Raw genomic sequence first — 27,500 nt, forward strand, 5'->3', positions numbered from 1 at the left:
ATTAAAAATCATATTCACATCCCTGACTAGAAAACTGCTTCATACGTATTACAACTTTTAAATGCTTGAAATGCTTCTGTATGTTAAAAACACATTGTACTGTAAATCTTTTGATAATACAAAATCAGAATATTGAACTCACCTGCAAGATTCTTTGCATAACATAATTTTCTGGGAATTGAAAGTTATCTTTTGGCTGTGTGTGTCATGAGGATGGGGTACAAAATATTAACTTTGGATTGAAGGAGCAGTGTTGGTGTCAGAGTGGCAAGTGTCAGAATTGATTGAATATAAAGCATATCGAGTTTACTAGGATCAGGCTTTGGAAATGGAAAGTGCATCAACCATAAATTCATTTTCATTCCATTGAAAGTACATATTGATGAAAGTGAAGTTAAACTGAAAACATATAGGAAGTATTTATCGTATAGTATTATATGGCGGTCTCATTGCACAGAACAGTTCCATGGAACTATTTGTCATTATCTGTAAATTAGTCATATTGAATTCTACTGTTGAAAAATATTCACAGTAAAATTGTATTTGTTATGAAGGGTCTTCAATATAGCTCACAAAGTTGTAACCTTTTGAATCTCTCTCTCTCTCTCTCTCTCTCTCTCTCTCTCTCTCTCTCTCTCTCTCTCTCTCTCTCTCTCTCACACACAAAGTTGTAACCTTTTGAATCTCTCTCTCTCACAAAGTTGTAACCTTTTGAATCTCTCTCTCTCTCTCTCCTCTCTCTCTCTCTCTCTCTCTCTCTCTCTCTCTCTCTCTCTCTCTCTCTCTCTCTCATATATATATAGGCTGTTGTATTTCTTGTTTTGTCTTGTTTAGTTCATTGACGGTGTTGCAAGTGTCTCCTCTGGTTCTTCTAAAAGGTATTTTTCTGTTAGGTTCAATGCTTTATGATTTCATAACTCCTGTATTTACCCACATTTTATGTTTAATACATGTCAAAGTAAAAGAGTTCAATCACAGATAAGTGATGAATTGTGGGAGTCTTACTGAGACTGGGACAACATATTTGCAATATAAGCTTAAAGAGAGAAAGCAATAAGGATGCTAAGCCTTGTCAAAAGGGTTAAAATAGCATTACTGGTAAATATATCTGATTAACTATCATCGTTTGGTTTCCCCGCTCCCTTTGTTCAATGCCTTACATCTCTTCCCAATATAGTAGTAGGCAATGCTTCTTTTTGCCACATTAAATGTTGAATAATTTTAGATAGAAATGAGAAACATGGTAAGTTGTGAAGTGAAACTATTTGTGTCTGATGCAATCTAATCCTTTCATGTTATAGCTGAGATAGCTGTTTCAAAGTTTTACATACATTATTTTTGCTGTGCCAACATCAGCCTCCATCAAAGCTGAATGAGAGGCAACATAAACTGTTCCTTGGACTACTCTGGAGACAAATTTCTCCTCTTTCAAAGCATATTTCAGATCAGAATGACTGGTACAGAACTACGTTTTGTGAAGCAAGTGTCTTGCTCTGGACAACGTAACATATCATAAACCTAGCACTCTTCCTCAGTTCCATTACTCCACTTGTCTAGCATTCCCCTTATGCTTGTGCTTGTGACTTCAACTTCTGATCCTTCCTCTGCCTCTTTGTTAAGAATCTCCCCTCTTACTTCCACTATTATTATTATAACTACTGTGACTCCTTGTACCTCTACTTTATAACTCATTCAAATGTCATGGTTAGATTTTCTTTCCAAGGATCTCCTACTGTTGCCCCAGATTATTATCATCATTATTTTATTATTACTTGCGAGGCTACAACCTTAGTTGGAAGCCTTTCTGCTCACAAATGGATGAGCTCAGGGGACCATGCCTTCTCCAGAGAAATTTGTCTTTCATGCTTATCATCAGATGAGGCCACTCCAATTCCACCCAAGGAAGTTGTGGGACAGGACTTCTGCTCCATTGACAGCTCTTTTCCGTCATTTTACTGACCTAGATACAGTACATGGTCTGTGTTGTTGGTATTGTAAAGAACATCTTATAGGTGGCTAACATTATGTAAACCAAAACTTTGATGAGTCACGGTTGTTACACTACTTCAAGATGGGGACTTGACTCTAAAAAGAGATATACCTGTAAGGTATGGACTTGAAAAGAGGCTACACATACTATTAACTGCTTACAATTGCTAGAAGTATTGAAGACTTTCATTCAATCAAAAGAGCTAGTACAGTACTGTAACTGTCAAGACAATAACACTTTGTAATTGTAAGGGCAACAGCACAAAACTTCCTTATGTCAAAGGGATAAGCGGCTGCTGTTTCCCTTCTTGTATTTATAGCTGAAATTATTTTTAAGATTAAAGGATTAACTAGGCATTTCTATCTCCCTGCTTTGAAATGATGTGGGTATTCATCCTGGGGAAATGATCCTGTGTCCAGTGAGAGTCCTAAGAGCCTATTTGAAAGGAGCTAGTATGAACCATTTAACAAAATTAATTTGTACCCAATACCTGGGCCCTCTTTTGGATATTTTACTCAACTTGGCACTAAAACTCTGCAAGATAGGATTAACTTATCTTATCATTAAAATTATACAAAATAGGATTTGACAACATTAATTAACATATAACTGACTAAATGTCCTTTCCATTGGTATGTTACATATTTTGTAAAATTTTCCTAAGAGAAAAAAAAGTGATAATTACTTGACGTAAATTACTTCTAATGCTTCTGAATTGAGTAGAAATAGTGGACTAAATTACTTCCCATGAAGTTTTGTGGTGGTGAGAAAACCATCTCAACTTTGACTAAAAGGGCTGGTCTTTTTCATGAGAAATCTTAAAATTGATGCACATGAACAAAATAGGTCAAGAGATCATAGCATAAGGAGTAGCTAATTCCTTTAATTTTATCAAGAATTTATTTTAGGACCAAGTAGTTACTGGAGCCCATTGTTGTTGTAATTCAATCTTTGTAATTTATCATGTAAAGGATGTCTAATTTTGTGTGAATTGTGTAGATCTCTAGGTCCCTTGGTATCTGCATGGAATGTATGGCATAAGGGTATTTTAGTTCTCTCCCTATATTTTGTTAAAATTTTTATATTTGGGTAGTGTAAAGGACCTTCATTCCCATATCCATAGAAACTACTACCTTGGATTTTAGTGTGGCTGCCCTTACTGTACAATGTGTATAGCCCTTGTAACTGGTTCATGCCATGACAGACATTATTGCTCCACTATATGTATAGTACATCAAATAGGAGTAGCAAAGAAGCCTTCTAGTCTTCTCATTTTCTGCTGTGGCCACTTTACGTAATTGAAAATCAGATTAAAGGTGAGAACACATTCAGGTACTTCCCTGTTCTGAAATCAATCTTTCTTGGTTTTCAGGTGAATTTTGATTTAATATTTTGATCAGCAAAAGGATTTTTCATAAAGTTAATTTCTCACCCTTCTTTTACATAGTCTAAATTTATTTCCGTATGACTACAGTTTATTGTAGATAGAAAACATTATATGTCTCCAAGATAATGTTGCATTAAGAAGCTAGTGTTTAGAAGAGAGACCTTAGGTATGGGGAGCAGCTCTTCTAGGAGGACACACCAAAATCAAACCATTGTTTTCTAGTCTTGGTTTGTGCCATAGCCTGTGTACCATGTCCTTCCACTCTCTTGGAATAGAGTTCTCTTGCTTGAGGGTACACTCAGGCACACTAATCCATCTTATTTCTCTTCCTCTTGTTTTTTTAAAGTTTTTATAGTTTATAGATGAGATAAATAATTTAATGTTATTTCTATTTTTAAAATATTTTATTTTGTTTTTTTAGTTCTCTTGTAGTTTATTTTTTGTTTCCTTTCCTCACTAGACTATTTTTCCCCTGTTGGAGCCCTTGGACTTTTAGCATCTTGCTTTTCCAACTAGGGTTATAGCTTAGCTTGTAATAATGATGATAATAATTTAGTGAATAGAAGTATATTTTATTATAAAATTTTTATTTCTTTAGGTTATACAGTTAAGTAAAAGGTTCTATTACTGAATAGAAAATATGAAATAATGTATGTGTAAAACAATCCTGTTTGAATCAGTCTTTAAGCATTGTAAGGCTTATTCACCGTATACTGTATTGTACTTGGAAAATTTTTATACTTATCAATGTAAAATATAAGTACCATATATATATATATTCGAGAGGAAATGACCAAGCAGTAATATGCTAGTGATTAAGTTTAGTGAAAGAATGAGGAGAATGACTGTTGTCAGCCAAGGTAAAATGTATAATAAATATTTTTATGAATATTTGTTTAAGTAGTACATATAAGGTACTCATTTGCTATGGATGAAAATGATAGTCTTGGAGAACAATAAAGGCCACGATGTACAGTCAATATAAATGTTTTGAACAAATCATTTTTGGGCTAGCCCAAATATTTAATTCAGTGCCCTACTGAAACTACATAATACATACATACATACATTTACCAAGGCACTTCCCCCAATTTTTGGGGGTAGCCGACAACAAATGAAACAAATGAGCAATATTATAGAAACAAGGGCTCAAAAAGTGTATTTTTTTTGTGTAACTGTTCGTTGAGTTTGGTATGCAAGGTGAACATTTTGCCACTTATCTTGCAGTCATGACTTTGATTAGTTTTGATTTTATTTAGAGTTCCTATAGCTTGAATGGAAAGGTATTTAAAGATGCAAATTGTATTGTTTTATAGTGTATTTATAATTACAAAATTTTCTTTAATATGGGCAAATTATTATACAGTACAATGTGGTTTCAGCTGCTGATCCCTTGAATTACAAGAATGTCCTATATGCAATTATTGTAGGTTATTCCAATTGTTACTTATGCATGTAATTAACTACCCTCCAATTTTACATGTATTTATTAAATGACAAGTTATTAAAGCAGTGTAAAAAGGATACCTTGAAAGAAGAAAAGTAAGTTTTGGTAGTGGTTCTTGAGAATATTAGCAATTTAATTATATAATTCATTCATTAATGAGAACAAACTGATACACAATCCTCTACCTTTGGAGTGGCTGATAGCATGTGTACTATCTTGTAAGCACCTGCAAGCACACAAATTTTTAAATCATGTTGTGGATGATAGAATTGATTTATCTTGAATCTCTCTTATTTTTTTAAAGAAAATAACTGGGTATTCCATGGGATTCTAATCATAACTAGTCATTTTACATTTCCCTTTTATACATGAATCAGTGAGTGTGTATGTTTAGTCCATACTTAGCATGTATGGATTAGCTGGTGGTACTCTCGTATGGTATAATTGAGGAATAAAATTGTTGGTCATTTCAGCCATTGTCTGTGGTACAGTTCACTTTGCTTTGTGTGTAAAAGTTCTTGGTTGATTTGAAAGTGTACACACATGAATGCACACACTCGTGCACACGCACACACGTGAACGTGCACACTCATGCACACGCATACAATCATGCTCACAAAGCTTTAGAAAGTGTATGTATTCAGTATATCCATCTTGAAATTACATCCTTTTTTAAGGTAAGGAAAAAACTACAAATAGGGAGCTTTTTGGGTTTGTTATTTATACAGGCGCTTAACTATAATTTTTTTTCTTTATCCTTACACTTTCTCCATTGGTGTTAATAAACAGAAACAGGAACAGAGGAAGGACCTAAGTTCAATTTTTTTCTTTAATCTCACACTTTCTCTATTGGTACAGTATTAATAAGTAGAAACAGAGGAAGGATTGAACTTCCAATTTACAGTACCTTTCTGTTTTTGAAAGATTGGACAAATGATCTAACATTGAGACAATGTAGCCGTTAGAAAATTTTATCATTAAGGAAAGTATCAATTTATAATTATTGGAGAAATTAATCTTCAAATTGTATATAAAATTAGATTGCAGAAACATCTAGTTTTAAATGTTTTACACAGTGTGTGTGAAACTGGGAGAAGAATGTTTCTGTGCTATCCAATTGAAAGTGATTGTGATGACAGACTACAAACAGTGTATGCCGTAATTACCCTCAGTAATAAAATCCTGTTGTTTATATCAATGTCTTAATTTTAAACTTTGAAATTTCCGGACATCATTCCCAGATAACAATTAATCCGTTTTAGCTTTGAATTTATTTCACATGATGTCTAGTTATGGCTGTGAGAAGCCAAGGGGGACATCATGTACATAAAAATGCTATTTGGGTATAAGTTGCATAGATACAGGTTTTTTCACAGGAAGACACACCTTGACTCTTACATCAACAATTATGCTGCAGCGTAGCAAACAGTGATGCATGACCACAATACAAAAATATAGAAGAGGTAAACCACACAAAAAGTATATATAATTTAAATATACAGTAAATATAAATAATAACAAAGCAAGTAGGTAGTTCTTACACTGACTTTTAGAATCACATGCAAACTATGAAAATATTAACAATCCTGCAATTAATTGTCACTGAATTGATAAATCTAAGCAAAGCATGAAAAAGGCAATCATTCATAATAATGATTAACAATTAAACTAGACTCCAAATGTTATACTAAATTTCCTCAATAGAGGTAGCATCACCACTACTGAATTAGCAATGTAAAGGAAATAATAAAAAACAAATCTGAGAGTAAAATCCCTTGTTATAAGCAAATAGTTAAGTAAATGAAAAGTAAACAAAGCAATTGTTTTCGAGTAGAAACAAGATATAGAATTCGCTTTGGTATTTCGTTTATTTTGAAATTCCAAGGATACAGCAAGTAAAACAGCCTTTTTAATAGCTTCATATTTACTTGACCAAAACCTAGCCTTTACACAGATAGTTTTGTAATGTAGAAATCATCTTATACTGTTCTACAGATATGAGATAAATTAGTTGAAATTTACCTTAATTTTTTACCAATCTCAAGATCATCTTATACCCAAGAATATTTATTTACATTTACTTACACCTTCATTTACTAGTATAGTAGTCTTGTATAGTGTACAATTTTTTTATGATTTCATTTGATTTTAATCATTTGGAAAGAAGTATAGTAATGTTAGTTCAGAGATTGAAAAAAGATGTTTTCCAACACTATTCAGTTTGTTTTGATTCAGTCTATGCTTGCAGTATCTTTGTTTTCTTAAGTTTCTTTTAATTTACATTCCTTAATTATATTCTCCAAGGGTTAGAAGCAAAAGCTTGTTGATCTCAGCCACTAGTTTTTGTGTTCTATCTATCTAGGTGCCAAGTCCTGAACGTGGGCTGTCAATTGCCTCCACCTGTTCCTGTCTCTATCTCTTATGTATAAATTGTCCTACTGTTTCATTCTCATTTACATCCTCCAGTAAGCTTTCCAGAAACTTTTTCCATTCCCGACCTCTTGCTTTTCTCCCCCAATCTTCCCTATGAAGCACAATAGTTTGATCTTTTCTTATTACCTGTTCCAGAAGTTCCATCTACCCGTTAACACTTGTAGAAGTGGTCTCTTCTGATTCACTCTTCTCAGTACCTCCTCAAATGTTACTCTGTTCATGGGATAATCAACATTCTTCTGAACAATCATGATTAAGTTGCTTTTATTCTATTTTTCAAGTTCTTGTTTAATGTCCATGTCTCAGAGCCATAAGTAAGTGTTTACCGTATATAGGTTTTCATTGCTCTAACTTTTGTCTGAATCCCTATCCTTGTGTTTGTCAATAAGATTTTCAGACAATAGAAAGCATTTTTTGCTATTCGTATTCTTTTTTCAATTTCTTTGTTACATCTTGCATCATGTGACATCATACTACGTAGATATTTAAAGGCATTTTTAAACGTGTATATAAGAACATGAATTACTGAATAGATTAAAAAGTTTGAGGAAACATTTAAAGCTGAAATCATGTATGGACACCTTGGGAGTAAGGTAAAAGCATAAGTGAGGTTGGTATTTGGGAATGGAGTTTGTAGGATTCATGAATGACTAATGAATAGGTTAATGATAAGTTGCACGGCATATGATTTGACAGATTTAGGTGTCCCTTGTCCATGTACAGGTTGATGGATGCCTTCATTTAAATGCATATATCAAGATTATCAATTTTGGTATGTAGAAAATAGTTCCAAAAGACTTGAGAAAGTAAAAAAATCAGTCATATAAAGCAGGGCTTTCCCATGCAGTTATGTAAGTTTAAGAAAATAAAGCAATAAAAGGAAACATGAGATGAGAGCAAAAACAATAGAAGAAACAACTATTTTATAAAATTGCAGGTATGCAAAGGAATTACAAGGAATGTAAGTGGTAGCAAGGATGTAAAGATATCACCAACAAGAATATAATCAAATAGATATTGATCTATGTGGTTTTTTGTGTTCTGATTATATAGAGATATGGCTTTTACTTTGGATTAAGGAGGAGCAGGGCTCACCTTCAATGTTTTTATCAGTACAGTAATTAAGTTTTAGTATAATAGAGATATGAGGTTATTGTAATTTTTTAGAGGTTATACTTGTATTGCTCCTAATGTATGTAGATCTGGGAGATAGCAAATTTGAAAATTCTAAACATTTCCTACATTTAAATTTTTGCTGTGATGTAAGCCAAAGATACATGCTATGATTGGGTTTCATCTTGATACTGTTTGATGGTAATTTTTGTTTGAATTGAGGTACTGTACATTCATAATAAAATAATCTAGTACAGGACTGGGTATAGTTGTCAATGTTCCCTTAATCTTGTTTGTTGTTTGTATGCATGTACAGTATCAATAAGCTTATGTTTCATCACAATTCAGTGCTGTATTGATACTTTTACACATGCACTCTAAATGTATAAGAAATTGTACAAAATAGTAATAGAAATATTTTACTTTTTTATATATAAATTTCATAATTAGGCCCATCAGCATAAAGCTGAATACCATTTTAATATGGCATATTTAAATCCTTACTGTACAGTATTTTCCAAGAATGGGAAAGTAGTACTTTTCAAACAACTATGCAAAAGATTGGAAATCCCAGAGTTTTAAGTGCTTAACAAATGACCAAGTCCAGCTGATAGCCATAGTCTAGTTAAGGCTATGTCAGCTTTGCCTTCGAAATTTACCTAATTTTTAAGTATTGTTTAGATATGTCATTCCTCATGGTTTTTTTCATTGGTGGTCACACAAACATCTTTTCTTCAAACTCAGAAACAAATAACCATTGTTTGTGAAAAAGAATGTATTGCACATATTTAGGCTTCCCTAACAGCATCCAGTTTTGCACGGCAATATAGTAAAAAGGTGCCTGTAGAGATAATTTCATAATTCCCCACTTCCATGAGGAATTCAGCTAACATTTGATTGTCTGTCCTGTTGATTAATTTTATTTTTACTGGAGTATTTTTGTTAATTTTTCTTTTCATCACATACAATACAGTTTTCACCATTAGTTTTAAGGGATCCAGCAGGTTTTTATATTGATATGTTATATTAAAAGAAACTCTATCTTATCCATCTAGATAGGCGAGTCTTATTTTTATATTTAAAAAAGTTATTCACATAGTCTCTGTTCATACATTATAAACACGTTATGGATGTAACATTCATATTTATTTTTCATGCCCTTTCACTAAATATATAAGGTATACAGTACAACATACATTTTTCCTTGAATACAATACATTTTGTATGTTCAGTATATGTTTAATTGGATTGTCCAAGTAGTATTTAGCAATTCATGTAGCAGAAATATTTTGTAAGTTATTGCAGCTAATGTGAAATTTGGTACATGAAGATGCATTGTCCATTTCATTAATCCTAAGATGCGTATTGCATTTTCAAACCTTTACCAATCATGATTTGTGTATTTTTGTGTAATTCAGATAACTATTTAGTGGGGAACAGTTCCAGGCTTGTAACGAGTCTGCAAAATCTACTGATACCTAGGCACTATTATTGTTATGCTTCAAGATGCAGTCATGATTTTCTGCACATATGATGCAATTTATGGCACATTGCCAGTAGTATTAACATTCACAATTTTCTGGAATATTATGGTTTTATCTTAAGTTTCCTTTCTCATTGACAATCCTATGAATTGTGGATTACCACCAGAATCCAAATTATCACGCTATAATAGAATGAATATTAAATTAATCACTGCACGAAGGAGTACTAAATACATAACTTTCTGAGTTTACCAGAATGTATTTATTTTAGAACATTGCTTTTAGATAATCTCTAGTGGGAAGAGGAAAATGTGTATGTCCAGTACCCTAATGCTGCATATGGAGTGAAGTAAGAGTTTTTGTAACTCTCTCTCTCTCTCTCTCCTCCTCCTCCTCCTCCTCCTCCTCCTCCTCCTCCTCCTCCTCCTCCTCCTCCTCCTCCTCCTCCTCCTCCTCGTATTATTTTACAGCAATGGCATGTAATATCTCAATGTTCATGAATGTTATAATTTTTTTTTAAAGATTTGGAAAACCTTAATTAACAAGTACAGAAGTCAAACTTGAGAAGGGTGAATGTTAATTAGTTGACTATAGTGAAGAAAGTTTGCCCATGTATTATCATGCAGACTTGTTTTAGTTGTTGAATTAAAATATATTCTAATGTTAGATTGAAAGTCGGTTTCAAAATATTATATCGTACCTAAGTCTAATGAGAGTGAGCTTAAGAAAGATAAACAATTTGGTTTTATCATTAACTATTTTTTGACAAATTACAACTTGGATGTCAGCTACAGATATTTCATAAGGAACTGTAGTGTGAAAAAATAGAAATGAACTTATAGTGTGTGGTATGCATTATTTATACAAGAATATAGCACTAAGATTTTATTTATTTTGAAACTGATGTTTTAGCAAAGAAGCAATTTCCTAATTTTGAAAGCTGTACTTAGACTATTCCTTGTATCAGATTTTTATTAATTATATCTTATAACTTACAGATGGAGGATAAGACCAATATTTTGCTGCTAGTTGCTGGTATGCGAAAAGAGGTACAGGGACTTCTGTCTGAGGTAAGTTCCATAATAACTATAAAAGATTTATAGGCATTATGTAGTGTCTGATATATTTTATGATATAAAGAAATTATTTGACCAAAGTAGGGCGAGTAAATTTTTTGATCGACCATATATTCATTTGTTTTTTTTTCAAGAAATTTGTTTGCTTTCCTGTTGTGAGTTCAATTTAAACTTTTTCTTTTTTTTTTTGGTGTGAATAAATTTTGATTGAAAAGTTTTTTTGTTAATGCTTTTGTCAATTTGCTTTAGTTCAAATGTTTGCAATTCATTTTCCTTTTGAAGCGTAACAAATTTGCTCTGAATTTTCAGGGTATGTCATTAGTTTGGGAGTCTTACAAATTGGACCCCTATGTACAGCGCCTTGCAGAATGCATCTTCAACTTCCAAGAGAAGGTTAGTGTTTGTGAAATTATTGATATTTTAACCCTTTTACCCCCAGGCTATTTGGAAATTTCCAACCCTTAACCCCCTGGGGTTATTTTTTCCAAGCACATTTTGCAGTATATTTTTTTTAAATTGCTCTAACAGCCTTAATTTTATCATAGAGAGGTCAGGTTGGTCTCATTCTCTTGGAAAATGCCTGAAGTTTCTCAAAAAATTATCAAAAATATGCAAAAAAAATTTGAATAGCAGTTTTTTGCAAGGACGTACCAGTATGTCCATGGGGGTAAAGGGATGAGTTTTGTGAAATGTACCGGTACGTCCTTTTGGGGGTAAAAGGGTTAACTTAGCAAATATGATTTTTATATTGCAGTAAAACAAAATATTTATTATTTCCAAGAATCTTACCCGAGATTCACCTGTCTTTCCTTGGTGAAGAGCTCTAAATTAGATGTCTAGCATAAAAGAAAATAAAAATAATTCTCACACACTTACTCCAATTGCATTCCCCTCTAAGTATGTTATGGTTTGACTTGCCACCTGTAGCACTCTATGGTAAAAAATTTAAGCTTGGGTACATTTCATTTTACTCTTCAAACTCTTCAAATAGACATTTTTTTGTTCTTTCGATGATACTTATTATTATTATTATTATTATTATTATTATTAGCTAAGCTACAAACTTAGCTGGAAAAGCAGGATGCTATAAGCCTAAGGTCTCCAACAGGGAAAATCACCCCAGTGAGGAAAGGAAATAAGTAATGATATGAGTAGTAATGTGAATAATTAAGATAAAATATTTTAAAAACAGTAATAACATTAAAAAAGATTTCATATATAAACTATAAAAAGGCATGTCAGCCTGTTCAACATAAAAACGTTTGCTATGTCACCCTGTTCAACATAAAAACATTTGCAGCAAGTTTGAACAATATGGTTGTAAGTAGATCTAGGACACTGAGTCCTCCCCACCCTGGTCTTTTATAATGTCAAGTGTTTTTTTTTTTTTTTTTCTTAAATTACATGCAGCTCATTAAAAATTCTAGGTGTGATGATTGACTGCAAATTCACTGTTGATAAACATATCTTATATCTTAATAAACATATCTTAAATCATAGATTCTACAGAAAACTAGTTTATTGGGAGTAGCAAGATATTTGGAGTTCTTTTATCTTGAGGAAATCTTTTATTCACTTTACCTTGTCATGTTTTCAATATTGTTCTCCCGTCTCTTCTTCAGCAGTGGACTCTCATCTTAATTTTTAAATAAAACTTTGTTTTATATTTCTTTAGTCTTTTTTAATTTTTTGTCAAATACTTGCGTTATATTATATTCCTTATTCCTGTTCTGGATACGAATATTGAGCTCTATCGTTCTATTACCGCTGTACATGCTTTATAAGATCGTTACTAATTCTGACCATCCTTTGCATCTTGATCTTCCCAGACGATGCCAATTGTTGTGTAAAACTAGTTATGTAGTTAATTGTAATAAACTTTCCCTCTTCATCAAGCTCAGTATTACACAGTACAGTATTCGAGAAATTTAATTTTGAATGTGACCAAATAGTCAATTCTGTGGAATGTTGGAAGTTCATATTTGAAACAAATACTTTTCTTTTGTGCAATTTTAAAGGTGCCTCATTACATAGTTTATACCTTATTTATCTCGTTAAAATTGTTATTTATCTTGCTATTGAATGAGTTTTTCTCTTGTTTACTTGCCCATCTATTTTCTATGCTGTATTGCTTTGTGGTTGCAGCTTTTGCATTTGTGTCATTGTTCTTTTGCAATTATGGATTAAGCTTGGCTAGTAATAATGATTATAATATAATCCAAGCTTAAAATTGGCTTGAATTCAAGAATCCTCATAGCAAATTTAATATAAGATACCACCCGTTTTGCATTTCATATTCTTCTGTTATATTTTCTTATAGTTTATGTTTAACCTTTTACTGTATTTCTTTTCCACACTGGGTTTCATTCCGTATTGAGTACCTTAGGCATGTCACATTCTGGTTTTCTAACTACAGTAGGGTCACAACTTGACTTCCAATTATAATAATGATATGGAAGAAATCAAATGTGAATTAGCAACTAGAAATTTGTATGCAACTTTCTAGTTATGAAATATACTGTACATGATATAGTTTCATACCATAAAATGTTTACTGTAATAAGTTTTTCTTTGAAAATTAGGTTGACGATCTCTTAGTCTTGGAGGAACAGCTTGATGTTGATGTGAGGTCATTAGATGTCTGCCAGTACTCTCATTCGACATTTGCTGAGATTCTTAATAAAATTCAGAAAGCAGTGGATGATTTATCTCTACATCAGTACTCTAACCTTCACATTTGGGTGCAACGATTAGATGAACAGGTAAGTCAAGTTTTAGAAGAAATTATAAAGTTTCAGATAGAAATTAATTTTTTAGATGTAACTAGGGTAATTTTAGAAGACTTTCAGAAGCAGTATTGGCAGGGAAACTTAAGCCAATGGATTGAATTATAAAACAAAAATACAATATTTTTTATCATATATACAGTACAGCTATACCTTGGGTTACGTCGTTTTGACTTAGGTTGTTTTCAGTTATTCGTTGTTTGTCAAAAATAATATATGGAAAAATAAAAACATTTAAACCATTTTATTCGACTTATGTAAGTTCACCACATATACTGAAGTCATATCACTTAAAAAGCATTGAAAGTACATAAATCATGTTAATGTACAATAAATAAGAATAAAAGTGTATAAAATCATATTAGAATACTTACTGTACATTTACAGCAAATGTTAATAGTATAATCTTCACAAATCTTTGAGAATGAAATACGAAAACATTCGTGACTGCGTGTTGTTGTTGTCGTTATCTTATTCAGCAGTCTTTAAGGTAGTTTCAATGATTGTTTACGTTATTTATTTCTAAATAGGTTGAGAAGAAACTGGCTGGTCGTCTTCAAGCTGGTATCCAAGCATGGACTTCAGCACTTCAGGGTCAGAGACAGAAAGATGAAGATGTTGACATCCCAATGGACACAGACACTCCTGACAAGCCAACTCACAAACCTGGAGGGGAGCCTAAGGTATTTCATGAATGCTTAGGTGATATGTATTATTTATTATGAAAATTACTGTAAAGTTATACTAAAAAAAGGGCTTTCCTGATGCTTCAGTAAAATGATGTCCTTAGATGAACCTGATTAATGAGGAAGAGGAGGAATCTGCCTCAAACAATTCTACTACTGGAGTGAATGAAGTTTCCATGAGAATTAACTAATAAATAATGAAGAATTACTTTGATATATGTGAAGTATGTGAAAAATTTGTTCATTGGAATGATAATTGAATAGTAAGAAGTTCAAACATATTTTTTCTTAAATGCTAAAATATATTTTAATTGGTGCCCAAGTTTTTTTAAGACTAAATATTTTTGTATTGATAAAATGCTGATGAGAACCATTTAATTAGAATATGATTGTAAAATACAATTTCATAAAATTTCAGGCATTACCCAACTTTCTTAGTCTGACTAAATGTTTTGAGCCAGTCGCATTTCTTTGAGAAAACAGTAGTATTTGTATAAATCATTTTTGTAGTTGAGGAGAAGGGAGACTGAATAACTAGTCTTTAAACTGTAATCATAATGAATTGTGATGTGAATATATATAAAAGGTTTTATTTTCAGTAAATTAAAAAATTGGTTTGAGAAAAGTGTTCGGGCCGAAATTTTCGAAAAAATTTTCGGGCCGAAATTTTCGAAAAAATTTTCAGTCCGAAAATCGACCAAAATTTTCGAAAACATTTTTGGCTCGAATTTCGGCCGAAATTTTCGAAAAAATTTTGGCTTGAATTTCGGCATAAATTTTCGGGTGTTCCCACACGAACACTTCCAGTTATAGATTACATATCTTTTTTTTATTACACCTTAAGTTTCCTGTATTAATTTGCATGAAATACAAACAGTGAGTGAATGTAATTAAGAACAATTAAAAGTTTGGACTAGATATTCAAAGTTTCTTATTCTAGTTGAATGGTTGAGAAGACATTGTTGAAGAAAAACTCATAAATATGAGAGTGCTGGGTCAGAATGAGAGTTTTAATCATCAAGGAAAAAAGTATACATTAAGAATTCTAGGTTTAAAGGATGCAATATTTTGTATATTGTGGAAGGGTCATATGATTGCTGATTTTATTATTCACTAATATTCATCTTCAGATCAACCAAGTGGTGCAGGAAGTCCGCATAACCAATCAGACAATGTACATGCATCCCAATATGGAAGAGGCTCGATATCAGATCATGCAGCAGTTTTTCAGTTGGCAAGCTATTGTCACCAGTCAGATTCGTATTCAGAGTACCAGATATCAGGTAAGGGCTGTACTTATTTGAAAGTTGCAAGATACAATCACTGTGTATCAGTTTTCATTGTTCCCCATAAATAGAAATATTGAAATTGTATTTAATAGAACAGAAATATTGCTGAGAGAAAAGTAGATTTTTAATTTTTAATTATCTTGTTTAAGGTTATACTGTATCAAATTATTTTTTGATATAGCACAGTATATCAATTTGCTTAACTATTTTTAAAACTCATCTTATGTATGAAACCCTTCTCTTTTCCCTCAGTGGGGCCCCTGTTGAAATAAGTACATAAATTTTTAGTATAAGATGTGCCAAAGAAAGTAAAAATGCAATTTATCCATAGTGGTTCTCCCTGATATTTTCAATAACTTCAGTATTTAAAAGATGAATGGTAACATTGAGATTTATGAGGAAGACATTTATAAATTACTTCTGTGTACAGTAATATTGACAGAAAATTTGGCTCCTATTGAATATTCTTTAATGATATTTGCTGTATTCTGTAGGTTGGATTAGATCGACCAACAGCTGAGGTTTATAGAAACTTGCTAGTGAAACTCCCCAATGATCACGACTACCTTAAAGATGCGTATGATGCTGTTGACATGGTGATATTTGAAGTCTCAAACTATGTCCAAGAGTGGTTACAATATCAAGCTCTTTGGGATCTGCAACCAGACAACCTTTATGGGCAGCTGGGTGAAGATGTTGCTAAGTAAGTATTAAGTCATTTTTTATTGAATTTTGATCATGTAAATAGAGTACACAAGTAAGCTCACCTTTTATAAAAAAAATCTAATAAAGTATATGAATCAAAGGTATTACAGTACAGGAATATAATTTCTAAAGGTTCATACAAATTGTGTTAAGGTTTTGATGACAGAAGAACAAAATGACTAGGTTTAATTTATTTGCATTGTAAGCATGGAAGGTTTGTGAATTTAGTGAAAGATAGCTATTGGTATAATGAACCACCCTTTTAGCCAAAGTAGGTAAAGTGTTTTTTTTTTAATATATTAATTTTGTAGTACAGACCTAAATACCATCTAGAATGGTCTAAGTTTGGACTACATTTTTCTTTATTTTACCATTTTCTTTTATTTGGAAATATATCGTGTCAAATGTTTTGGGTGACAAATTTTTTGTCGATACAAATATCTTTCTTGAAAAACATCACGTACTGTAATCTGAATTATGGTGTTTCATTGTATAGCCAGACTAATGTTTTGCTGAAAGTATTTTATTTAAACTTTTTTTTTAACTAGGTGGATGAAGCTGCTTCAAGATATCAAGCAGTGCAGGACCACATTTGATACATCTGATACCAGGTGCAGCTTTGGTCCAATCGTTGTGGACTACAACAAAGTCCAAAGCAAAGTATCTCTGAAGTATGATTCATGGCACAAAGATGTCCTAAGCAAATTTGGACAGCTACTTGGCCAGGAGATGACACAGTTCCATGCTCAGGTATATTAAATATCTTTTTTTTTTCGTTTATCTCTCTAAATTGAAACAATTTAATTTCAAATGTTGACTGTAAATTTATTATGCTTTGCAGTGGTGAAGTGTATTTTTCATGTAGCAGTTTAATTTCTTATGTTGTCAAAAGTTTCAGGCTAATTTCTGTTAGAAGTGTTTAGGTAAATGTAGTTTTTAATTTGAAAGTATTGCCATAGCACCAGTAAATTTCACATACTTGATCACACACAAGGATGATATATTAGTTGTAAAACATATGAGGAGTTTGGTAAGAATTATCAGTAATTTAGAAATTTAATTAGAATTTCTTCATTTATATACTGGTCATTCTTTAATGTTTCCCCAGTGAATTATAAAAGTCTAGTTCCTTTTTGGGAGAGATTATGACACTTTAAGTCATTTAGTCACTTGTGGGGAACATAGGGTTAAGTGCAGTGGGTCAAGAAGAGTCAAATTAAATTAGGTAAGGTTATAGATCTGTGTTTACTTTGGTGTTGCAATATGTTGAGTTGGATTTGAATTGTAGTAATGTTTGAGAGATAGGGTTAGGTCTCTTTATCAAAGTGTGTCCAGCTCAAAATCCAATTAGATGGAGTTTGGATACCAATATATTCGAGAGGTTTTCAGTTTCTGAGAAGTTAAAATATTTTATTCTCTACTGCACAAGCAGGTTCTGTTATTATCTTTAAAAGTACATAACATGAATGTTCCTGTAATGGGGATTAACCTCATTTATGGTAGTTAATTATCTGCTGGAAATTTTAGCTAACTGGTTTAGATTAAGGAATTGAACAGTTAGGTTAGCATTTTAGTTTATGGTCTTAAGTTACTTAAACTTTGATTCTAAGATACTGTCTAGAATTGAATTTAGGATATCATTATTAGTGTCGATCCTCATTCAGGCATGATACTGATGGGGATGTTTAGATAATTGTTTAACTTTACCAAATTTGAGTCAAAGGTAAGATTTCTTTGGAGAAATTTTTATTTATTAAAAGACATGATCAACGTAATTTATTTTTGATGAGTATGCCTACCACTGTTCCTTTTACCAGGGTAATGTGGTATTCAGCACTTAACTCTGTTTACCAGTATCTCCTCCCAGCTGGAACAAAAGATTTTACATTTCATCAAGAGAGTTGATATTTTATTTTTTTTTATTTTGTCAAACCTTTCCATTAATGAATGAACAGTTCGTGAACTCTTGATAAATACTGAAATGAAAATTTCTTCCAAAAGTTAGATTTTTTAAAACAGTATGGTATTTTCTTTTATATCTACATTTGAAAGATTTCTTTTATCATGAAACCATGTACTGTATGTAACTTTCTTAGACTATAGTGATTAATTTTTGTTTGTCTGGGTTGACAAGCTTTTAAACTTTGGTTCTTTGATTAAATATTTTTTTATTCCAAACAAAGTAAATTGCCATACATTAGTTCTTTCTACATAGCTTGCCAAAGGATATATATTAGTGAGAAATTTAGACTTTTTATAGTTAAAATTTATTATTTTTTTTTTTAAGGTGTCCAAGAGCCGTAGTGAACTGGAACAACAAAGTATAGATGCAGCCAGTACTTCTGATGCAGTCACTCTCATTACATATGTACAGTCACTGAAGCGAAAGATGAAGTCTTGGGAGAAACATGTAGAAATGTACAAAGAAGGTCAGCGAATTCTTGAACGCCAGAGATTCCAGTTTCCCAATCAGTGGTTACATGTGGATAATATAGAAGGAGAATGGGGAGCTTTCAATGAGATCATCCGTCGTAAGGATTCCAGCATACAGACTCAGGTGGCATCACTGCAGTTGAAGATTGTTGCGGAAGACAAGGCAGTTGAGTCTCGTACAAATGACTTCCTTCAGGACTGGGAAAAAGGAAAACCAGTGGAAGGTCATGTGCGTCCAGATGAGGCTTTGCAGCAACTTCAGCTGTATGAGAGCAAGTTCACTAGACTGAAGGATGATCGTGACAACGTCGCTAAAGCTAAAGAAGCCCTTGAATTACAAGAACCAGGAGCACTCAATACTTCAGAGGACAGAATGACAGTTGCATTTGAAGAACTTCAGGATTTGAAGGGAGTTTGGGCTGAACTTGCAAAGATCTGGGAGCAGATAGACGAATTGAAAGAGAAGCCATGGCTTTCGGTACAGCCACGGAAATTACGTGCTCACTTGGACCAACTGTTGACTCAGCTGAAGGACCTTCCTGCTCGGTTACGTCAGTACTCCAGTTATGAGTTTGTGAAGAGGCTACTTCAAGGCTACACCAAGGTCAACATGACCATTGTGGAACTGAAGAGCGATGCTCTTAAGGAACGTCACTGGAAGACCTTGATGAGACAGCTACATGTCAATTGGATCCTCAATGACTTGACACTGGGCCAGGTCTGGGATGTTGATCTACAGAAGAATGAAGCTGTTATCAAGAATGTCATCATCACAGCTCAGGGAGAAATGGCTCTTGAGGAGTTCTTGAAACAAGTTCGTGAATCTTGGCAGAACTATGAGTTGGATCTGATCAACTATCAGAACAAGTGCAAGTTGATCCGTGGATGGGATGATCTCTTTAACAAGGTGAAAGAGCATATCAATTCAGTGGCAGCAATGAAGCTGTCTCCATATTACAGAGAGTTTGAGGAGGAAGCTTTAACTTGGGAGGAGAAACTGAACAGAATCAATTCGCTATTTGATGTTTGGATTGACGTCCAACGCCGTTGGGTCTACTTGGAAGGTATCTTCTCTGGATCATCAGACATCAAAGCACTGTTACCGGTAGAGACCTCACGCTTTGGAAGTATCAGGTGAGATTGTTACTTGAATGTAGTGAAAAAGAGAACAAATATCCATTGGTGTAATAAGAAATGTTATGTTGGTATCTCATTGGAGTCACAGAAGTTTTGGATAGGCTACTTGTGTTAAATCCTGATATTTGAATATGTAGTAGAAGTGAATTATATGACATTACCTTCAAGTCAGATATGTGTGTTTTAGCATTCAAGTAGGTTAGATCTTAAGATTTGTACAGATTGATACCAAAGGGTAAAAAATTAGGCTTTTGTGGAATTTATGTAGGCCTGCTGAAGGGTATTATACAATTGTTTGCATAGCAGTATGAAAGGTTACACTTATATATAAATAAATTATTTTTTTTTTTAGCATATTTCTGGTTTTTTAAGCTTGAACTTCAAATTTATTTCTTTGATTACAGCACAGAATTCTTGACTTTGATGAAGAAGGTAAGCAAATCTCCAATGGTTATGGATGTTCTTAACATCCAAGGTGTGCAGCGATCCCTAGAGCGTTTGGCTGATCTCCTAGGCAAGATCCAGAAGGCTCTTGGCGAGTACTTGGAACGAGAGAGATCTTCCTTCCCCAGGTAATGAAAATTGGAATTGATACTTCAACTGAAATATGATTATCAATACTTTTTCTTTTTCATTCCATTTATTTATTTTTGACTAAAACTGTTCCAAAACATTTCCTGGCTTAATACTTTGAAATATAAAGAAATTAAAGAGGGAAATACAAAGACTTTTTGGACCACACTATTTTTGGTTTATTCCAGGTTTTACTTTGTTGGAGATGAAGATTTGCTAGAGATCATCGGCAACAGCAAGAATATTCCCCGATTGCAGAAGCACTTCAAGAAGATGTTTGCTGGTGTTAATGCCATCATTCTGGATGAGAATGACACTGTCGTCACTGGTATGGCATCACGTGAAGGTGAAGAGGTGAGTGACTTATGATCAGCAGGCAAACATTTGGAAGTTCACCTTACTCTTAGGAAAATCTGTAATTATTGGAAAATTTTACCTGCCTTATCAATAGATTTGTAGTCTTTGGCCATTCAAATGAGTACTTGTAATTCATTTTTAAATGGCAAGTAAAATGTTAACATAAGAAAATTCTAAATTCAATTTCCAGAGGTAGGGATTGCTATTCATTCATCCTCAGCCAGAGGAAACTTCCTTGCCCCACCATGAGATTTCTGTTCTGTTATAGACATCAGGATTTATCTTCTAAACCATATACACAATTAAAAAAACATTTTAATAATGATATTTGCAATATTTATTTTGATTTATCTCTTGGCCACATTGCTGATATATCTCTACATATAAAAACTTTTTGGTAAACTGTATTCCTAAAATTCCCAATATTTTATTCTGTCTTAATCATTAAGCCCACACACATTGGCAAAGTCCAGTGCAGCATCTGAAGCTGTCTAAATAATCTGGATGTACCATTTGGTCCACATACAAATTACTACTGGTCCCAAAAGCAGAGAAATGCTATGGGAGCCCCTCACAACATTGGATAAGCTCAGCATCCATGCAAAAGAAAGCAGAATTTGGAAAATGGCAAATGCGAGACAATTTCATAAAAAATAGAAATAAAAAACTACTACAATTGGATGACTACAAGACCAGTGTTACTTTACATATTTTAGTGGAGTATATTTTGTGCCTCTAAAGTGATTTATTTTGAGTTTTTGAAAGGCTTATGAAAGAATTAAGTATGGATCTTTTTGTAGTAGTGAATTTCTTTTATTCTGGTAGAAAAGTATTTTTCAGGACTGGAAAGGTATGTTTGTGTGACTTTTTTTCTTTTTACTTTAACTCAGGTACGCTTCAACAAAGTAGTATCTACGGTTGATTACCCCAAGATCAATGAGTGGCTCTCTCAGGTGGAATACGAAATGCGAATGACCTTGGCCCAGAACCTGGCATCAGCTGTTTCAGACATAAAGCAGTTTAAGCATGGTCCTATAGATACACCTAGTTATCTTCAGTGGTCTGATAAGTATCAAGCTCAATTGGTGGTCCTAGCTGCACAGATTTCATGGAGTGAAGAGGTATGTTGCAAAGTCTTTGGTTTCCTTATTAAGTTAGAGGTTTAGGTTAGTTCTTTGTGAAAGTTTAATGTATATTTAATAAAAATATTAAAGTTCACTGTAATGTCGTAATCTTTTGTTGACACGTTTAATATTTCAAATTGATTTTTAGATATTAGGGAAATAAGGTGTTTTATGATGTAAAATGGTGGTATGTTTATGACTTACCCACTGATGAGGTTTACCCAAATTACAACTGAAATTATCTTTTTTTTTTTTTTTTTTTTATTTCACCAAAGGTTGATGCCGGACTGTCTGCTGCTAGTAATGGTGACCTTGGACCTCTCAAACAAACCCTTTCACAGGTAGAAGCAACATTGAATATCTTGGCAGATTCAGTTTTGCAAGAACAGCCTCCTCTTCGACGTAAGAAGTTGGAACACTTGGTTAGTATCTAGCGAAGTAGTTGTGCAAGGAAAATGTTGATTGCATAGAGAAGTTAAAGCAAATATATGTTATTTTTATAAAACTCCCTTGGTGTTCATATTGCTTTTGCACTTGAAACTGTTCAAATATCGATTTCTACATCAAAATAAAGATTTCCGTTTGTAAAAGGCCTCCCTTCTGTAGATACTCGAGCATTGTTACACAAGTCCAGCCTACATACTGACAGTCACTTTCTCATCAGTTTCCTGTATTCTCACTCATTCACAAAATCAAGAGTAGGAATAGAAGTAATAATAGATGTTTTTATGGGAAGTGCAAGATAACTATATGAATGTTCAGAGAAAGTCTTCTACTTCTAATGGATGGAAGAGTTGCCAAGGTAAACAAAAGACACAACAATTTTGTGAAAACTAGGTGTTAAGGTATGGCTACCAACTAATATAAAAATTACATTCCCTGAAAATCAATTTGCCAAAATCTTTTGGTTTATTCCAACATGTATAGAGGAACTGAAGTTACGCAAGAGAAAATGTCTGTGCTATTGAAATATACAATTGAAGAGGTTAAAATATCTTCTCTGGGATTTTGAAATTAGGCATTCCTGATATAAAAAGCTACAGGATGGTTAGAGACCAGTTCAAAATGATTCTAGACTCAACAGGTTCATAGTTTTAGGTAGGTTTTCCATGGAGACACCATCATCAGTTCTGGTGGAGGTTCAAAAGAAAGATTGGCAGTTTTCAATCTGTGTTAAACAACTTAATTTCCTTCTCCTGTTCACCAAGTTTCATGAGAGTACTTCAGGTTGTTTCAGGTCAGTGTTTAGTCTTTCCTTTTATAACTGATCCTGAAGAATTCACAAAAGGGATGGATACATTGGTAAAGAGGTTGCATCTGTTGGGAACAAGAGTGCTACTTTACATAGACGATTGATTAGATCTCAACAACATTCTGGAATTCGATTAGGATGTAAATAATCAATTTCAACAGTCTATTTGGATTAATTCTCGGTCCTATATTTAGGAATAACTGTAGCTTTAGTTCCTTTCTGGGATTATCTGCTGGAGAAAAGATGTAGGGTTTTCGTTTCTTGTAAAGAATTTAAGAAAGCAAAAGTTCTTTCTGAACACAAATGGAGGAATATTTTTGGGAGTAAGGCATTTTTCAGAGATTTAAATTTCATCATGACTAGTATTGTGACAGATTAGGAAATTCATACTTCTTTTACAGGATGGGGAACTACTTTGAAAAAGTCTTCCTCTGTCTGGAGCTTGGTTAGTTATAGGGTCACAAATGCACGTAAAATGCCTATAATTACTATCTGTGTTTGAAGCACTGATTCAATAGGGGAATTTTGTGAAAAGAAAGTTTATTTCAATACATTCAGACAACTTAACAGATTTAGTATACATTGAGAAATAAGGAATCACAAAGTCAAGAACTTTCATTTCACTCTGGTACTGTTGTGATAAACAGAAAGGAGGCTATTTCTCTGATGCTTCATTGCCTTCCAGGGAATCAGAATATATAAACAGATAAATTAAGCAAGGAGAACCAATATTACTGACTGGAATTGTCCCTTTATCCATAGAGTAATCAGAACATATGGAAGGTTTGAAGGAAATTCAGTGACAGACATGTTTAACATCATCAGTGGAGAAGGGAGATACTGATTGTTTGCTAGTTTAGGCCCTCAAGCAAGGTCTGTGGATGCTTTGCTACAGGATTGGGCGAAGACAATGGGATATTCATTTTTAATTTTTACTGGTGCAAAGCTAAGAATTAAATTTTCTACTGTTCATTTTTTATGATAAGTGGCGTAAAGAAATCTGGACCCATGCTTAAGTCTGTGCTCAAGCATCAGGGATTAGAACTATCCCTTTTATTTGTTATAGTGGTTGTATTGAAATCATATTGTTGAGTATTGAAATGCCACCGGTTGTAGAGTAAATTTTCTGTAATTTTATTAAGGTTTTACAGTATTTAAAAGGCCCAAATGTAAGATTTCATGGATAAAACCCTTTTCCTGTTGGCATTAGCTTGTGATACACATAGATGGGCTACATATTCTACCTGTCAAAAAACCTTCGGGGAACACAAGATGATTTGTCCCTGTTGTCTTTTGTCAGAGCCATAAAATGGTTGAAAGGATAAGAGTTTGTCTCAATTTTTTCATATGCCTTTTTTGAAAAAGGGTGAAGTATTTCAGTAGAAAATAAGTTGTTTGTCCAATAAGAGCTATTCAGTATTATTTGAACAAAATTTCAGTTATTGGAGTTAGGCCTTGGTTCTGTAGGGGCAGCAAGGTAACTATCAAGATAAATAATTTTCATTGGAATCTAGTATTAGGAATATAAATTGTAGCATGAACAAATGTAGGTAGTTTCCAATTGTAGTCACTAATTACTTACATAATCAATTTTAATTATATAGGAATTTGAATAGTTCATTACTTTCCCATAATATTGATGCATAAAAAGTGATAAATTAAGATTGCAGTGGATGGGGACAGCACTATACAGCATATGTAACTGATATTCCCACTGCATATTTAAGAGATGAAACAGTGCTTGACACCTTTTCCAAATTTGAATTTCTGTTATTCATTGGTGAGCTTTCATTTAAAGAATGAATACCACAGGAATTAATTGTGATTACTGAAATAAATAATTTTAGTTTAAAAAATAATTGGTGGCTGACATTATTTTATTTATACATTATTTTTTTGATGCAGTTAAACAAAATAACTAGGTAATAAACTCTGGCTTGGTTGCTTACACTATTGCATATTTTTATGAAGATTATCTGGATGCAGAAATAGTTCTTGGTAACTGTAGACAAATTTCTATATCTTGTGAATATATTTGCTTAGAATTAACTAAAAATGGCTATGCCTTTTATTTTCAGATCAATGAGTTTGTACACAAGAGAACAGTCACTCGCAACCTGATCAAGAATGGTATCAACAGCCCCAAATCCTTTGCATGGCTGCGACAAATGCGCTTCTATTTTGATCCCAAGCAGAGTGATCCTTTGAAGCAGCTCAGTATTCACATGGCAAATGCTAAGTTCAACTATGGCTTTGAGTACTTAGGCGTACAAGACAAACTTGTTCAGACACCTCTTACTGATCGTTGCTACTTGACCATGACGCAGGCTCTTGAAGCAAGACTTGGAGGCTCACCCTTCGGTAAGGAACATTCCTTTTTCTTTGTATATTGAGCCTTACCTTAGGATGTGAAGGCTCTAAAACATTTTGGTTAGGTTATATGTTCTCCAAAACATTGCAATTTTCTTTCAAAAATATGTAATTTTGCTGCAAGGGACATTTATTGCGTTGTTATTTGAAAGTTTTTAGTCAGACATTTTGTTACAGGTGTGTGAGATTAAAGTTTTTATGAAATTGTGCAATCTTGTTTTAAGATTTTTGTTATATTTTATATTCTAGGTCCTGCTGGTACTGGCAAGACAGAGTCTGTTAAGGCACTTGGTAATCAACTTGGACGTTTTGTCTTGGTATTCAACTGTGATGAGACATTTGATTTCCAAGCCATGGGCCGTATCTTTGTAGGTCTTTGTCAGGTAAGTGTTGTGGGCTCTATACCAATACTGGTCCTTTGTTTGCGTAATGCTACACAATCTTGTACATTTAAAACAATCGAAAGGAAACTTAGTTGCCCTGGAGCATCCTACAGAGTACTACAAACAAAACTCTTAATACCAATCTAGTGAAAGCTTTACGGGTGTACTTTCCATCTGAGTAACCACCAGGCAAATAGAAAATTGGACATCCTATGGAACAATAAAAGAAAACTATGATGACTTCCCTGTCTACCTGGCTGTCACGCTAGACTGAACATTGTTTTCTGTAAAACATGTAAGGAAAGTTAAATAAGTTGCAACAACAAAACAATCTTTTGGGCAAACATACAATCTAGCTGGGTAGCATATCCCAAAACACAGAAAACAACAGCTCTAGCACTAAGCTAATGTACCGTCGTTTATTGCTTGCTAGTATGGGCTAGATTATGCTATGCTCACAAGAGAGATCCTGAGCTTAACAATTCATGCTGCATGATATCTGGTACCTGAAAGCCAATATCTCTTCCAGCACTCTACAGATGATGATTACTACTACTAGTATTACATCCCATGTTAGAAAAACAGGATGCTATAAACTATAGGGCTCCAACAAGGAATACTGTAATAGCCCATTGAGGATAAAAAATAAGGAAATATATATATATATATATATATATATATATATATATATATATATATATATATATATATATATATATATATATGTATATATATATATGTATATATATATATATATATATATATATATATATGTATATATATATGTATATATATATATATATATGTATATATATATATATATATGTGTGTGTGTGTATGTGACAAGTAATAGTAGAAAATATAAGACACCTTAAGATCAGTAACAACATTGAAATAAAGATGTCATATATAAACTAAAAAGACAGAATCATGTCAGCCTGTTCAACCAAAACATATGCTGGATGTTTGAACTAATGAAGTTCCACCAGTTTGACTACCCAATTAGGAAGATCATTCCACTATCTGGTCACAGCTAGAATGAAACTTGAAGAATACTGTGTATTATTAAGCCTTATGATTGAGAAGCAAGACAGTTAGCACTATCTGCATATCTAGTAATACGTACAGGGTGTTACAATCTGTGAAGATCTTGAACGCAATGGGTTGTCAGAATTATGAAAAATCTTATTCAACATGCATAAAGATTTGCTGTAACTGAACAACAGTGCCTGAGATTGATATCCAGATCAGGAATAAGAGATTAATAGACCACAAGATTTTGTCCAATAAATTAAGCTGGGAATCAGCTGCTGAAGACCTTACAGGAAAATAATACTCAAAAAAGTTTGAATCAAAGAATTAAAAAATTTCTTCCGAATGTAATTGATCATCAAAAATCTTTAAAGACACTCAATAAGCAAATTTTAGTGCAATTGAAGAAGAGACAAATCAAATATTTCTTAATTGTAAGTATG

General features: G+C 33.0%; 1 protein-coding gene across 4 annotated transcripts in view; it reads left to right on the forward strand.

Annotated features, from left to right (window-relative positions):
- LOC137631740 (dynein heavy chain, cytoplasmic-like) overlaps positions 1-27,500 on the forward strand; it is a 138,073-nt gene that overhangs the window by 42,197 nt on the left and 68,376 nt on the right. For all 4 annotated transcript variants that reach the window (XM_068363647.1, XM_068363648.1, XM_068363649.1 and 1 more), the window contains 14 exons: positions 10,853-10,924; positions 11,240-11,323; positions 13,513-13,692; positions 14,247-14,399; positions 15,533-15,685; positions 16,186-16,394; positions 16,945-17,146; positions 18,684-19,963; positions 20,371-20,538; positions 20,728-20,893; positions 21,787-22,017; positions 22,296-22,442; positions 25,351-25,633; positions 25,892-26,025. In XM_068363647.1, the coding sequence (XP_068219748.1) occupies positions 10,853-10,924; positions 11,240-11,323; positions 13,513-13,692; positions 14,247-14,399; positions 15,533-15,685; positions 16,186-16,394; positions 16,945-17,146; positions 18,684-19,963; positions 20,371-20,538; positions 20,728-20,893; positions 21,787-22,017; positions 22,296-22,442; positions 25,351-25,633; positions 25,892-26,025 (3,462 nt within the window). The remainder of the gene's footprint in view (positions 1-10,852; positions 10,925-11,239; positions 11,324-13,512; positions 13,693-14,246; positions 14,400-15,532; positions 15,686-16,185; positions 16,395-16,944; positions 17,147-18,683; positions 19,964-20,370; positions 20,539-20,727; positions 20,894-21,786; positions 22,018-22,295; positions 22,443-25,350; positions 25,634-25,891; positions 26,026-27,500) is intronic.

Source organism: Palaemon carinicauda, chromosome 40 (assembly GCF_036898095.1).
Source record: "Palaemon carinicauda isolate YSFRI2023 chromosome 40, ASM3689809v2, whole genome shotgun sequence".
NCBI lineage: Eukaryota > Metazoa > Arthropoda > Malacostraca > Decapoda > Palaemonidae > Palaemon > Palaemon carinicauda.